The sequence below is a fragment of the Lingula anatina genome, chromosome 6 (genome assembly GCF_051362555.1).
Source record: "Lingula anatina isolate TDL-2025a chromosome 6, LinAna3.0, whole genome shotgun sequence".
Lineage (NCBI taxonomy): Eukaryota > Metazoa > Brachiopoda > Lingulata > Lingulida > Lingulidae > Lingula > Lingula anatina.
In genome coordinates this window covers 16,251,548-16,266,216 of record NC_141772.1, presented here as the reverse complement: position 1 = coordinate 16,266,216, position 14,669 = coordinate 16,251,548, and the positions used below count along the sequence as shown (strand labels likewise).

General features: G+C 38.0%; 1 protein-coding gene and 2 long non-coding RNA genes across 3 annotated transcripts in view; 1 reads left to right on the top strand and 2 right to left on the bottom strand.

Moving 5' to 3' along the window:
• Window positions 1-11,827, top strand: part of LOC147761252 (uncharacterized) — a 43,166-nt gene extending 31,339 nt beyond the window's left edge. The window contains exons 6-9 of the mRNA XM_087015835.1: window positions 5,279-5,607; window positions 7,514-8,698; window positions 8,826-9,105; window positions 10,383-11,827. Coding sequence (XP_086871961.1) covers window positions 5,279-5,607; window positions 7,514-8,698; window positions 8,826-9,105; window positions 10,383-10,802 — 2,214 coding nt within the window. The 3' untranslated portion in view covers window positions 10,803-11,827. The remainder of the gene's footprint in view (window positions 1-5,278; window positions 5,608-7,513; window positions 8,699-8,825; window positions 9,106-10,382) is intronic.
• Window positions 1-14,669, bottom strand: part of LOC147761246 (uncharacterized) — a 381,866-nt gene that overhangs the window by 154,480 nt on the left and 212,717 nt on the right. The gene's annotated exons all lie outside the window — the stretch shown is intronic.
• LOC147761253 (uncharacterized) lies at window positions 2,965-4,962 on the bottom strand. The gene is made up of 2 exons (XR_015334902.1): window positions 4,248-4,962; window positions 2,965-3,572 (listed from the first exon to the last, which is right to left on the bottom strand). It is a non-coding gene; the product is annotated as an uncharacterized LOC147761253 (long non-coding RNA).

Here is a 14,669-nt window from a genome sequence, read left to right as displayed (position 1 = left end):
GCCTTCTGACAGCATTATAGATATTCCTAGTTTTCCAACTACATTCGAACAGCATATTATCATTCACCTTACTTCAGTCTTGAATGAATATTTATCATCCTCTGTATAGGTATACCTGATAAGTAGAACTGATATAACTTTCACTCACTTGTTATCTATTGCATTGCAATTAGTATTTAAATAAGTTGCTGCCACTGTGGCATGCAGAGAGATTCCCTGTAGATAATGTGTATAAATTCTGAATGTTTGGACTTAATATATATTAAAATCAGATGTGCTGCCCAAAACACACATATATATATAAATATATAAACTATTTCCTATATATTTCCTTTGGATCCATCATGGATCCATCTAGGCATGGGTACCCAGTCTTAGACTCCATTTCTCATGCATACTTTCCCTTTTTGATAGCATGCATTACATGCAAATGAATTTTCTATTTCTGCTTGCAACTGAAAATATTTTACTGATTCTGACCCCTGCTTCCCTTTCAAAGACCTATGGCTTTTAGGGTTGTTCTTTTTGAACAAAAGATTCAGTTTATCTGTCTAGCCATCGCATGTAACCATGTTACGTAGCAGCTACCCCATGGCAGGAATATACATGGTCGGCTTCTAGCATATTGACTGAAAATGTCCATACAATTTTGAGTAGATAACAAGCCCAACCCTAAAGCTCCCGTCACACTTATTCGGAATCAGCAGGGATCAAGCAGAATGAGCCTGAATGAAGAATTTTCAAAATTCGCACCACATTCGGGAAAAAGTTGAAATTGACCTTAAAGTCATAATAACTCTTCGTTTTGGACAAAAATAGGATTTTCCTGGCGTAAACGGTAATTTTACCGTACAAACCAACGGCAAATGACCCCATTCCTGCATTCAAAGGTAGTCCAGGTTTTTTTTCCTAAACGCTTGGTTTTTTGTTAAAATCTCTTAAGAGATTTTAACTGATGGATATTTTAACTGATGAGAATTTTGAATCTCAAAGGAAGAGTTATTATTGCTTTAATTCTTGTAAGAAAACCGTTGGAATACGCAGAATGCGCTTGAATTCGCCTGGAATGATTAATGCACTTTCGGCTGTGTTAGCTCTCAAATGCAGTTCGAATGTAGTTGGAAAACTAGGAATATCTATAATGCTGTCAGAAGGCAGTCAGAATATTTAGAATATACCTTGAATGGCGTACTTATGTAGTTCAGTTGCTCTCTAAATTAATATTTCAGCTCATTCGAGGCACATTCGAAACATTCTGGCGGATTTTATACCCCAGTCACACTTGAGGTGGCATGATCAAGAATGGCATCGGAAATATAATTCTTTGTGCATTCCTGGATATTCGAAGAGCTAAAAATTCCGAGTGCATTCCAAATATTTTTACCCATTCTTGTGGCCGGCTCGAATGTTTTGCTCATGTCAAAAACTTTCGAAGTGCATTCCAAGTGGAAAATTATCGAATGACATTTGAACAGTATTCTAACTGCACTATGACTGCATTTTAAATGTTCTAACGGCATTCCAACAGCATTAGGAACATTCTGATCAGTTACCATTCCGGTGGCATTATTTATACACTCTGGGCATCGTGTTACATTCTAAACATGTTAGAAAGTAATTTTAAGTGTTTTAGATATTTCAACTGCATTCTGTTTGAATTCTTTATATTTGAAACCATCATTGGCAGCCATACTGGGAGCATTTTGACTGCATTTGAGTTCACTTCGTATATCATTTGAGGTACCTTTGAAATGGTATATGAATATTTGAAATGCACTGGGAAATTTTAGAATGCTCCTTGAATATCCAGGAATGCACAAAGCATTGTCTTTCCGACGGCATTCTTGCTCATTCTGCCTGTTATGTGACGGGGGTATAAGGCAAACTGATTTTCAAATATATCTCACCTTATATACATGTCTTTTCAACCATGAAAGAAAGCTTGTCTAAGGCAGGGTCTCATATAAAAAGAACATCTTTTATCCTCAAGTCATTGTGTGATTAGTCTTTCAATCAACACTACATGTAAGAATAAAGCAATCAAAATATTGATCACAAGCATTGAATGACCACTTACTGCCTCCTTTTTTAAACTGGCACTTTCTGTTCCCAATTACCATATTTCACAGTTGTGACCCTATTACAACTATAGAAAAGTAGCAATGTATTTCAGAACCCCCCTAAAACACACATTTTCATGAATATTTGGCAAGGTCATTTTGAAATTAAAAAAAATACAGTGGATCATAAAAGTGTAGACCTTAATTTTAATTTGGTATCATTTTTTAATTTCATTCACAATCTATTTTTCATGTACAAAGGTGGGGACTTTTACTCTCTTATCAGCATTCATCCTTTACGTCGCGACAAAAGCGGTGCGACTTGCTTAAGTCCATTTTGGTCTTTCTCCATCGACGTCACAAAGCACAACAATTCATCAATGGCCAATGGGGCAAATAGCCTGCTTTTTCTCCTTATTTGAATTTCATAGTGCATTGTTGGGATGCTCTAAGCTGTGCTGCGAGAAGGAGAGAGTTCTGGCCGACTACACTGGATGAGCTGAGGCAAGATTGATCAAGTTTGATCATGGTATAAACTTTTCCAAATGAATTGGCGATTATTTACCAAAGCCATAATTGGTCACCAGAAGTAGTCCGTTAGAAAAATGTACTGTACTTATAATTCAGTCATATACTAATAAGCAATATATTTTGCGGGATTTCATGGCAGTTGTGGTATTCCATTGAAATATTCCATTTTTATCAGAGTGTACATATAAGGCAGTTTTTTTTTAATTACCTGTTTCTCGAACGATTTTTATTTTTGTCAGAGGTCGGAGGGGGGAAAAATAAAAAAATATTTTTCAAAATAATGACTTTTTGGTCACTCATTTTCAAAACTACGTTAGACAATGGTAAATACTGGTTTTAACACAGTATAGCAATTTTTGGATAAAAACAGCAATTCATTTTCAATGTTTTATTTGTCTAAATGAATGTCAATTCAATGAATCATTCTTGTAAATTACAAAACAAAAATCACAGTTTGTCTTTCTATGCATTCATGATGGCAGTGCACAAAACAGTTTTTTGTCAACCTTGATGCAATATTATGTATGATTTAACGATTAAGTGGAAAATCATCAAATTTAAATTATCTACTTCATGTAACATGGCCATCCAGAAACAATATGGCTTCATGCCCATGTGAGTTCCAAGTCCCACACTGAAATCACCAATACATGTATATGAAAAATGACCATTTCACAAAAACAGCATTGCTTCCATAAAAAGAATCCAATCAGGCTATATTTAAGACCTTTGAATCTTTCAATAAGTTTGAGAATCATCTTGTTAAATGGCCTTCCTTAAATGGTCACTATGGCAGCTGCACTAAACTAGCCAGTCTCTCTCTCTGCATATGGGCTTCTATACCGTAGCTCCTCTGTCAGTGTCTCTGCTATGCGTTTTCCAAGATTTTTGGCCTGTCCAGCCTGAAGACAAAGATTGAAGTCTTCCACTACTTGCGAGATGGAATTATACATTGCCTGCCTTGCATTACTTGGGGATTCACTAAAAAAATATATATATATATTTCAGATAAGTTACCCGAGTTGGATGTGTGACTTCTCTTAGTTGCATAGGAATTGTATAATTCAAAAGACAGCAAACAATTGCTTAGCCAGAATGTTGAAAATACAAAAACCAGCAAGGGTAATATGGCCTGTTATGGAACTGTGGTCTTAATTTTTATTAAATCTAAATGGCAGCAACAACTTAACTTATTTCATATTATTGAATGATCCACCCTTTTTGTCAGGAAAAGGTCTGCTCTGGATCAAAATCGATCTAGGTGCATGAAGGTTTTATGGTAAATGGTTCACTTTTTCAGAAAAAGAACCCTCTTTTGAAATTGCTGGCTACAGGCCTGGTTAAACTTATCTATATACGCCTTAAAAACTTGGTGGAAAACTTAATTGAACTATGAATTCATGTTGACAGGCTCATTATCCAAAGCACTTGATAGTTTACAGCTATTACCTGCCTTAATTTAATAAAAAAAATGTCAAAGACATGTTGCTTCAGTATAGAAACATCTGCTGTTGTGAGCGAGCAATTAGCATTTAACATACGTTTTTGTGAAAGTGCAAAAAAGGACATTTATTTACCAACATATCAATGCCTGAAATACATTCACCTTTAAAAACTTTGACACTCTAGACTGATAAAACGGAAAAAAATACTCACATCATTTCTGGAGACTTTCAGAAGTAGGCCTACGCGAGTGCTGCATGCGCTCTGTATTTGGATGTTCTCAGAGAGTTAAGTTGAGCCTGCATCTTTTGGTGTTCACTGCCAACTGTTATCTGAATGCACTTAATGTCAATATCTACCACCGTAGTGACCGGCATTCTAACATTCAGTTCAGAACCTATTTTTGCTCCCTGTTGAAACCTTCCACACGTGAAAAGTGTTGCAGTTGATATTTTCATTTCTGACAGAAAGCAGTCAATAAAATGGCCTAAAACGTCTGTAATACTGGCCGGACAGACCTTTTTGCATAATATCTTTGGTCCTTCCTTCACTATAACACTGAGCCACACAACAGTGGTCAATTTCCTGCCTTAGTAGAGACAGCTACTCCAGTATGTGTCTCCCGCCATGTTGCATTAATTTGACACATGCAGTGTAAAATATCAGCGAAGCATTGATTGGCTTAAAAACCGGAAGCTGGAGGAAATGAACCAATCGTTTACTTTGGCTTAAATACCCTTCGTTTTGAACTTGTAGGCAGTCATGTGACGCGGGAGTCCCGTGAAACTTGTTAGGTTTCGTGTTTACGATCGAACAGTAGGATCAGTCGGAAGTCGGGGAAAAAAGAAAAATATTTTTGGTTTCAATTGTATTTTTTTTCTATTTTGGCTATTTTGAGGTCGGCGGAGCTTGAGAAACAGGTTATTAAAAAAAACTGCCTAATGCTTATGAATAACGCTTAATTATACCACTATTTTAGCTCTCATGTGCAGAGGAAAGTTGCCACCAACAGTCAGAAATAATATTGTTTTGCTAAATTGACTTTAATATTTTTAAATTGTTATTATTTAAAATTATTTTGGTTTTCAGACATTGCTTTCAGCTCACTTTAAACACGTTCCTTTTAATCTAATATGTGTGATAGCCTTTTGTTTCTCGTTTGAAGATGTGAGATTAAATAAAACGATTTCAAGTGTGTAAAAACCGTAAGATAGCATGTGCCTTTTCTGGTTTTCTTTCTCTAGCTCCAAAAATTGCTGCGGCAACTTCAAGATATGAAGGATACCTCTGGAGAGCCAATATTTGACCCTGGCTGTGCTATTTTTGTCTGCAACCGCTGGGATCTAGTGCCAGAGGACGCAAGGGAAAAGGCTTTAGAGAATGTGCGTTTGGCAGTGAGTGAGGGCTGGAACCGGCCCATGGATTCATCAAAGCAGATATTTACGCTTTCTGCTAAAAAGGCGTGGCAGCACAGTCAGGCTGGGTACATGACTCGCGACTACAGGCGACTAGTCAGAGGCATCGAAGACCTGATTCCAGTGAGTTTGCAAAGAAGGACGGAACATGCGCACCGGTGCGTTTAAGATTTATTTACTCATTCATGCATTCAAGTAAACTTTATCGAAATTAGTCTGTGCCTCTGTGAAATAAGACACCAAATTGAGATATATTAAACCCGTATCTAAATGTACAAGATTGGTCAAAAAGGTTGTCCCACCCTAAATCGCATGTTTTTATGTTTACAAATGATTGCATGACAGCTGTAAACCATTTCAAATGGCTATTTTTATTCTAATCCCGATATCAAACGTGACCAAGTGTACGATTGAACACAATACTGGTGTAAATAAATACACCTTTTAACATTTATTAGGATTTATTTCACATAATTCCTCAAATCTGTCCTAATACAGATGCTGTACAGCCGCAAAAGAAATGCCCATAAAATGAAAATATACCACCAAATATCACCAAGGAGTATCATCGGAATGTAATCTATCAAAATTTCGTGACTGATAGCGCGTGTGCCCTCCACGTGCTGTAATAATGTCCTGTAAGCGGCGCGGCATGCTTTCAACAAGGGTCACGAGTGAGTTTTCTGGGATATTTCCCCATTCTTCCTGGAGTGTTTGTCAGAGTTGATCCAGATTAGTAGGTGGGTTGTCTCTCCTTTGCACCGCGCGCCCAAATTGATCCCACAGATGTTTAAAAGGGTTGGCGTCAGGACTTAAAGGTGGTTGCTCCATCATTTGAATATTGCTCCTCTGTACAAAATCCTTCACCAAACGACAATTGTGAGCAAGGGAATTGTCCTGTTGCAGTTTGAAATTGTCCTGAAAGTCACCTCTGGCAAAGGGAATGAAATGATTCTCGAGAATGTCACGGTAAGTTGCCCCGTTCACATTCTGTTCCAGAAGAACCAATCTGCTACGACCATGGGCATGGATTACTCCCCAAACAACAACTGACCCTCCACCACCGGCGACATTTTCCTGCACACACACGGCCAACAGACGTTCCTCAACAAGTCTACGGCCACTCATTCGCCCATCGGTGGGGTACAGCACAAACTTTGATTCATCAGCAAAGACAACATCGTTCCAGTGATGGATAGTCAAGTTCCAATGCCTACGTGCCCACCGTAGCCGTGTCGTGACATGTCTGGGTCTTAGTGGCGGTTTCTTGGCCATACGCCTGGATCTGCATCCAAACTGCAGGAGTCTGCGATTCACGGTTTCCCGAGAAATCATCACCAAACGGCGTGCCTGCAACTGCAAAGCAATGGTTCTGGCTGACAATTTCCTGTTTCTTCATGCAATGTTGAGCAGTGTGCGGTCCAGGCGAGGGGTGGTGGCTCGTGGACGACAAGTGGATCTTTCAGTTTCAATATTTCCACGCAGAGCATTTTTTCAGGACCCGGTGACTGTTTTCCTACATACACTAAGGCGTCTGGCAATTTCTGTCTGGGTAAGGCCTGCAGCTCTAAAAGCAATCATCTTGTTACGTACCCCAGTGCTTGTTGCACGTGGCATTGTCAGAGTTTCTTATAAAATAACTTCTGTTGTTGTCTAGGGTATGGAGGATGAGGTACAAGACCGAAACCCAGGCTTTATAGGGTTGAAAAGTGACAAGCGTTCGGGTACCCATGTCGGTTTCCTGCCCGCTCAGGCAATTGCAATCTCTGGAGCAGTTGTCAAGGTCTCACCCTGTATTTTGGAGGGGTCAACTTACCCCGTAAAATTGATTTGACATTTATGTTTACAGGTCATGATCCAAAAAATGAAGAAAATGACGAAAAAATACTGTCAAATTTAAGTGGTACAACCCCTTGACCAATGTTGTAGTGTACGTTTAAATTTATATATATATCGTAAAGATTCTAGGCCAGATCTTGGGCTGTATAAAATATTTTTATAATACAAGTAAGATCTTGCTAAGAGAAGCAATCAAGTAAGATTTTGACATATGTTTATATTTAGATGGGGCAAACGTATGGTAGAGCGCACCATAGATTATGCCCAGCAGTACCTTAACTCTGCCAATTTGACTTGGGATGAACTTGAGGCTCAGCACAATTCAAAGAAGAAACGGTTGGACAGACTTGAGAAAAAGTCGGAAGAAATTTTGAACCAACTAGAAGACCACCTTTATAATAAGTGTGAAATCCTAACTGATTCTCTATCTAAATATCTTAGCAGCGATCCTGTCTTTGCCCGAGTTACCTCTTGGACCAATGCCGAAGCTCCTTATGGGAGTAGTTGGAACGATTTAGAAAGAAGAATAGAAGATGCCATCTCTAAAAGAATCATTGATGCCATCAGCTCTTGGGAAATGGAGAAAAAACATTTTGAAACCCTGCAGAAAGACTTGTTCAAGAAATTCACTATAGAATTCCAATTGATTGAATATGAGCTGCGCATGATTGAAAACATGTTGGAAAGGTCTTCGGAAACAGATTCCAGGGAACGAGATTTGGCAGCCTTTATGGAATTACAAGACCTAATAGAAAATGAGGTGAACAACCTGACGATTACAGACTTTAACCTAGGTGAAAAAATTGCACTCAGTTTATTTTCACCAACCATTTTACCCATTGGTGCGTTGGGTATGCTTCTTGCATCACCGGCATTTTTTTTTGGTGAGGTAAAAAAACATGTAATGAAGAGAAAAGAGAAACAAATCTTAAAGCAATATGACCAGAAGAAATGTGAATTTCTTCGAGACAGATCATCCGAGGCATTGAAAATAATGGCTGAGCGTGATGTCACAAAAGCCTTTGTCGATGCCCAATTTGAAGAGGCCAGGGATCATTTGCAAAAGATGCGCGAGTCCATCCCACAGCTTATATCATCAACTCAAAATATCATTCTTTTAGAACAACAGGATCACCTTATCGACACCTATGACCCTGTCGTCAAGAAGTTTACCACAATTAACAGTGCGCTGGACGATTTTTCTATTACACATCTTTTTGATTTTAACGAGACAGATGTGAAAGAAGACGTCAATTCTGTGAAAGGACAACTGTCGTATCAAGGGAACTGGACCAAAGTTTTCTCTGCCATCTTAAAAACTCCAAAGGGTCAATCCCTCCAAATATCTGTAAAACGATATGAAGGGGCTACATGTGAAAAGCGAGTACGTGAGGAAATCATTGAAATGAGGTGTGTAGAAATAAGAAGTTAACTCTTGTTTGTCTTAAACATTCTCTATGCTAACTTCAGTTCAGTTTTTTCTTTCTTAATCATACATTGAATAGGACATAACACAAGGACAAATTATTTTTTCCAGAAAAATGAAGCAACAAAAGAGGATATTCATTCCTTTCATACTGGGTACTTATTTGGATCCAACAAACGAACTGCCAGCTCTTATCATGTACCCGCGCTTGACCAGTTTGAGGGTCCTCAGCAGAGGCAAGCTCAGTCATAAATTCCTACCGGATGAGCTGGTACATTATTTACTCAAAGCACCGATAGATTGTCTAATCCAACTGGCGAACGCCTTGGCCTACCTGCACAAGAATGGCTTCGTCTGTCTGGATTTGTCTATGGATACAGTTATGATTACCGTGAGTATTTATATAAAAAAGACATATCGAATTTTATCTTGAATTATCTTTTCTCTTGTGATTTAGTTTGATTTTGTTGCTTTTTGACATAGAGCGCAAAGAACATTACAAGAAACAAATAAACAGTCGCGAACCCACAGCCTTGTACAAGATATGGTGTACAGGTATCAGGACAATCTCCCCGGACAATTCCCCCGGACATTCCCTCCCTGGACAATCTCCCCCCCCCCAGACTACCCCCCACCCCCCCCGAAGAATATATAATTATTTTCAAATATAAAGTAAAGAGTATGAAACTCAAATCTTTTCATCTATTGTATGAATATTTCTTAGTGTGATAATGCAACTCAAAGATAGAAGATATTTAATTCATGAAACAAATTATTTTCATGGAATACAAGTACAGAAAATTTCAGAAATAGAAATAAAGAAAATTTTATTAAAAATCTTATCAAAGTATATCTCCCTGGTAAAGTGAGGTAAACAAATTATCTCACACATCCAGGTAACCTTTTGATGAATTAAGTGTTACTTTTAATTGCTTAATTAAACCCCTGCCCCTGATTAAGTAAGCCTTGCACCAAGTTGCATCTCTAGGGAGAGGTTGGGTAAACAGATTCTCTCACTCATACAGGTATCCCTTTGATTATATGTCACTTTTAATTGATTGACTACTATCCACCTACTCAATTCCCGCCGTACAAAAAGATAGAATTAAAAATGTTTACCTGTTAAACTGTTCATATGTTTACCCCACCTTTACCTGGAGAATATGTGGTTATACTTTGATTGAATATTAAATAATACTTTCTCTACTTGTACTCAACTCGGGGGTGGGGGGTGGGGGGGTGGGGGGCTGTCCGGGGGGTATTGACGGGGGGGGGGGATTGTCCTGGAATCTGGTGTACATTGTGGAATTGACCGTGTGTAATGTGTAATGGTATTCCAAAAGAAAGATATAGTTGTATGGTGGCACGGAGAATCGCCTAGTAATATGTAAAGGAAATTACTAGAAATTTTACACATACCTGTTTACACATATACCTGTTCACTTAGGGGAGTTAGGTCGCAATAGTTCATGCACATTAACTTCACGGTAGCACTTGCTTAATCCTCTTTTTTTCTAACGTGACTGGCGTACTCATTCTCCCTATTTTACTCATCGTCAAGAGGAGGCGTGTTAGTCTGTTAATCTGATTGCATTCAGCGAGGGTCCCCGAGGAGTAAGTGCTTTTGCGACAAGATTCATTCTGAACGATCTCTTATATTTTTTATAGGCTGGGAGGGATACAACTGTGAAGTTAGTGAACATCAGCAAACCTGTCACGATGCCACCCCCAGATCCCAACTCCCCCATAGGGTCTATGGTTTATCTACCCTACAGCGTCCTTGCTGGCACCAAACCTTACGATGCAGATGCCAACATTTACGCCCTTGGGCTCATGATGTGGGAGATATGGCATAATGAACATGCGTACAAAATTCACAGAAATCTTGAAGTAAGCGTCTTTTCTGCTGGAATCAGGCGGGGCAAGTTCCCTCTGAAGTTTGAAAGTGGTAAAATGGATCCGACCTTGGAGGCATATTGGGAGAAGACCATGAGGGCTTGTCTCTCCGGGGAAATAGCCATAAAAGACTGCAAAGATCGGATGCATGGAATACAGGATTTACTGAACCGAAAAGAAATTACTGTGTGATGGTGTTAATTGTTATCAAACATGTTAACAAATGCCTTTTCTGGAACGGCAGAACAAGTAATCATATTTTTATTAAATGGGCACGTATTTAATATAGAGTACTTTGATCTTTAAATATGATATTTATTAAAGAGAGTATGCAATGTAGCTGTTGATTTAATTTCCTAGATTTTGTCCATTGACTTGTACACTACTATTTTTCACATAATAACGTTCGTATTTTCAGTAATATTCTTTGGAAACACATATATAATGTTTTTATCTAGAAAAACTCTAACTGCTAGAAACCTACGCTAGCTTGTGTACAGTGATGGCATTTGGTTCCGTATGGAGATAGACACGCAACTTTAAGACTTAGTGCATTGTATATGATTAGCATACATCCTACCCTTATATAAATCGCAATATTCAGCAATGATGTAATGTTTTGTTTGTTTATGGGAAATGTTTTTTAAAAATTTCATTAACTCAAGAAAATATTCACTGCAAATATTTAAAGAAGGAACCTAGCAATTCGAAACTATTGGTGTTTTTCAAAAACGATTCTAGCACTTTCATCGTAATGAAAATCAATTACTATTGTTTTGTTGTTTTAGTGAAATTGATTTTACAGTCAACGACTATGATCCGAGTCTTATTTCAATGAGCCAGAGTGTGGGGATAAAAGAATCAAATAGTGCAACGAACGAGAAGTAAAAAATAGTAACATAAAGATTAAAATCATTCTTTTATGTTGGGATGAAGAGAATTAAAATAGTTTGATTGAGCGCTTATTATTCGCTTTTAATGAATACTTATGGAGAAAATAATAATAAAATATATTATGTAAAAGCGTAAAACATACTACCATTAGCAAAGAAGTGAAAGTAGACTGAAGAGAAGACTAGAATGTAAAGTTTTGGGAAACCAGAGAAAATTTTTGATGCATCGATGTATGGGAATGTGACATGATAAGAGTTATTGTAATTGTAAATTAAGGCTGCAGGAATAAACATTTTGGTAACAAAACAGTATACGTTCTTCCTTTCTACTGGAGCGTGGAAAATTTACATATTACTATGCTTAGTTGCTAGAATCATTTGGGTGTGTATGTGTGTGTGGGGGGGGGGGGGGGGGGTCAGGGGCAACCGCCGTGCTGGGAGGTGAAATCGGTGCCTACGGTATCACGGTCTCTTTTTGTCGTTTGGACTGGCTTAGATCGCTGCCGAACGTTGTCTAAGGTCGGTGGTCGAGGATTAACTGGCCTTGGGTGACTCGTTTTGCTGGGTGGGTGTGGGGTGCTAAGTTTGATTAAATACAATTGAAAAAAACACTCTGTCACTGAGAAGCTAGTGTCGTTTTTGACGAAGTGTTCTTTGTGTGTATGAGGGAGAGGGGGGGGGGTGAGGAGAGGTGAAGGCGTGACCTGCGATGCAACACTTCTGTCTGGAGTAAAATTTTAGTTTTATATAATTTTTCATAAAAAAAATTGAAAAAAAAATCCTGTTTGTCGAAAAAAAAAATTTGGTTTTCGAAAAAGGAACCTGGCACCCAGAAATTCATTTACTTTTTTCAAAACGATTGTGGTAACCAGACACTATATGTAACGGTCCTGACGCTCAGAAACCAGAATCGGGAGTGGACGGAATGAGGTGCGACCGACGATGGACGTTTATCTCCACAAAATGAAAGTAAACCCAGTACCTACGCGCATTTAACTTCTTTAGTGGTTCCTATAGCCAGTATCGCTCAAGGACAGCGAAATTATAAAATTGCACATTTCCACGTAGTCTGTGACAAGGCGACAATTCGTTTAAACACTGCGATCTGAGCGGTGCGTGAAGAAAACCCTATGGTGCGTTATTATCTTCGATTTAAACAAACTGAAATAAATAAATAAATGAATAAAAATGGCATGTTATCTGTTTACTGTGGCCACTGTTGAAGAACGAAGTTGTCCAGACTACAATTCTGTGCCGTCAGTTTGGTTAACATGTTTTTGTTATGGGTTATGAGTCCCCATTTACAGATTTGCGTTAAACAAAGGCATTGTTTTTCTTTATCAACGATAAAATCTGAACTAAGAATTCTATGAAAAATCGCTAGCAGGGTTTGCAGTACTAAATAGTGTCATTAAAATGGCGTTAAAACGGTGATCGTTGGTGCTCAGGTTTAAGATAAATTTGAGAAACCAATTTTTCAGTTTTTACCCCCAAATCGTGATTATTACGTCACCTGTTATATGACATATGTGTAAATGTCACTTAATTTAGGCACTGGACACCGATGATTCATTTATTACCCAAAAGAATGTATGCAAGGCAGTAATTAAGGAGTTTGGGGCAAAGGGTGACGATAACCTTAAGATCACAAAGAGGAGCTGTACAATCGAACTGCACACAAAGTCTGACTTGAAAATCGATTATTAGCGTGTTGTAAGTAACACAGCAGGCCAATTTTAGTAACTGTTTCCTTATTTTTCAACAAATGTTTTATAAAATGTGTCACTTTGACGTATAGATTTCACTGAGTTTTCTTATAACTGACCATTCTTACTTTTGGGTTACAGGTCGGCTACATGATTAATGGAGTCAAATACATGTTTCAGTTAATTATTCACTTGAGAGCCATTATCAATTTTAAACCTAACAGTGCTTCTACAAAGCAAAAAGTGTTTGATGTAAGTCTTACATGTTGGATGTGTATATACTATCTACAATAAATCGTGAATCTGATCTGAATCGGGCTGACCTGGCAAAGCACTCTGCGGCTCGATTTCTGCAGCACGCATTTCAGAAACACCACCTCAGGAAGTTATTTGTCAAATAAAAAAAGGCATTAAAGGATTTGAAGACTTAAAAAGAGAAGTTTACTCGTATTATCGTTGAAAGATGAGGTAATTTGCCTGGAGACCGGCCTTACAAATAGAAATATATACTCTACTGCTGTAAAATTATGTAAGGCGGTTCTCCAGTGATATGAGCTATTATTATGGTTGGGAAAATAATAAAGATTTTGTTGGAAGGTCGAATTTTTATAACACTTACGAAAGTAAGGTAGTACTGTCAGAAATACGGTACCATATTGACATTTGTCCATGTACTCTGCACGATGCTATGACTCCTTAAAACTGTTCCATCAAGGGAAAATAACAGAACTTGTGTGCCTGAATCGTTTTCATTATTTAGTCACTCTAAAATAATTATTTGCTGCACAGGTATTAAGGTTGCTGCCCCTGGCTTGATGAGTGAACAGAAGTTGCATTTTCAGTATACCGAGGAATGAACTTCACTTTCTGGCTCATTGTCATGTCATTGACTGTAAAATCCATTTTATTAAAACATCAGTGTACAGAATCGTTTTTGATAAAAGACGCCCTTGTTTCAAGTTGTCAGGCTCTTAAAAAAACGACACTATTTTTTGGTTGCCAGAATAGTCTTTTCAAAACACGACACTGATTTCTAAGCATCAGAATTGTTTTTGCTATATTCAATGGTGTTATGAAAATTACAATGTACATGTATACTCAAAACAGCAAAGGAAGATCGTCATAGTTACATTTATGTAATCATTATTTTACCTCTCTGCTAGCATACAAAGACGGTGAATTCGACGGTAAGTGGCAAATAGAATACGAAATCTGTGCTGTGTTACAGCAGAAACGAATCCAGCGTTTGTAATGCGTAGTCTGTAGAATATGATGACAGCATAATGAATCTGTGGAATCTGATGACACTGGGCTGTACTTGTCTTCTGCAATGGATCAGACATTTCTCTCTTTCCTTTCGTTAGAACGTTAGGTAAGTTCATTCACGCACATGCCCCATCTCATAATTGCCTTTTTATTTCCATTGATGTAGGGTAGTGATTGCAGTAAACAACAAGGAG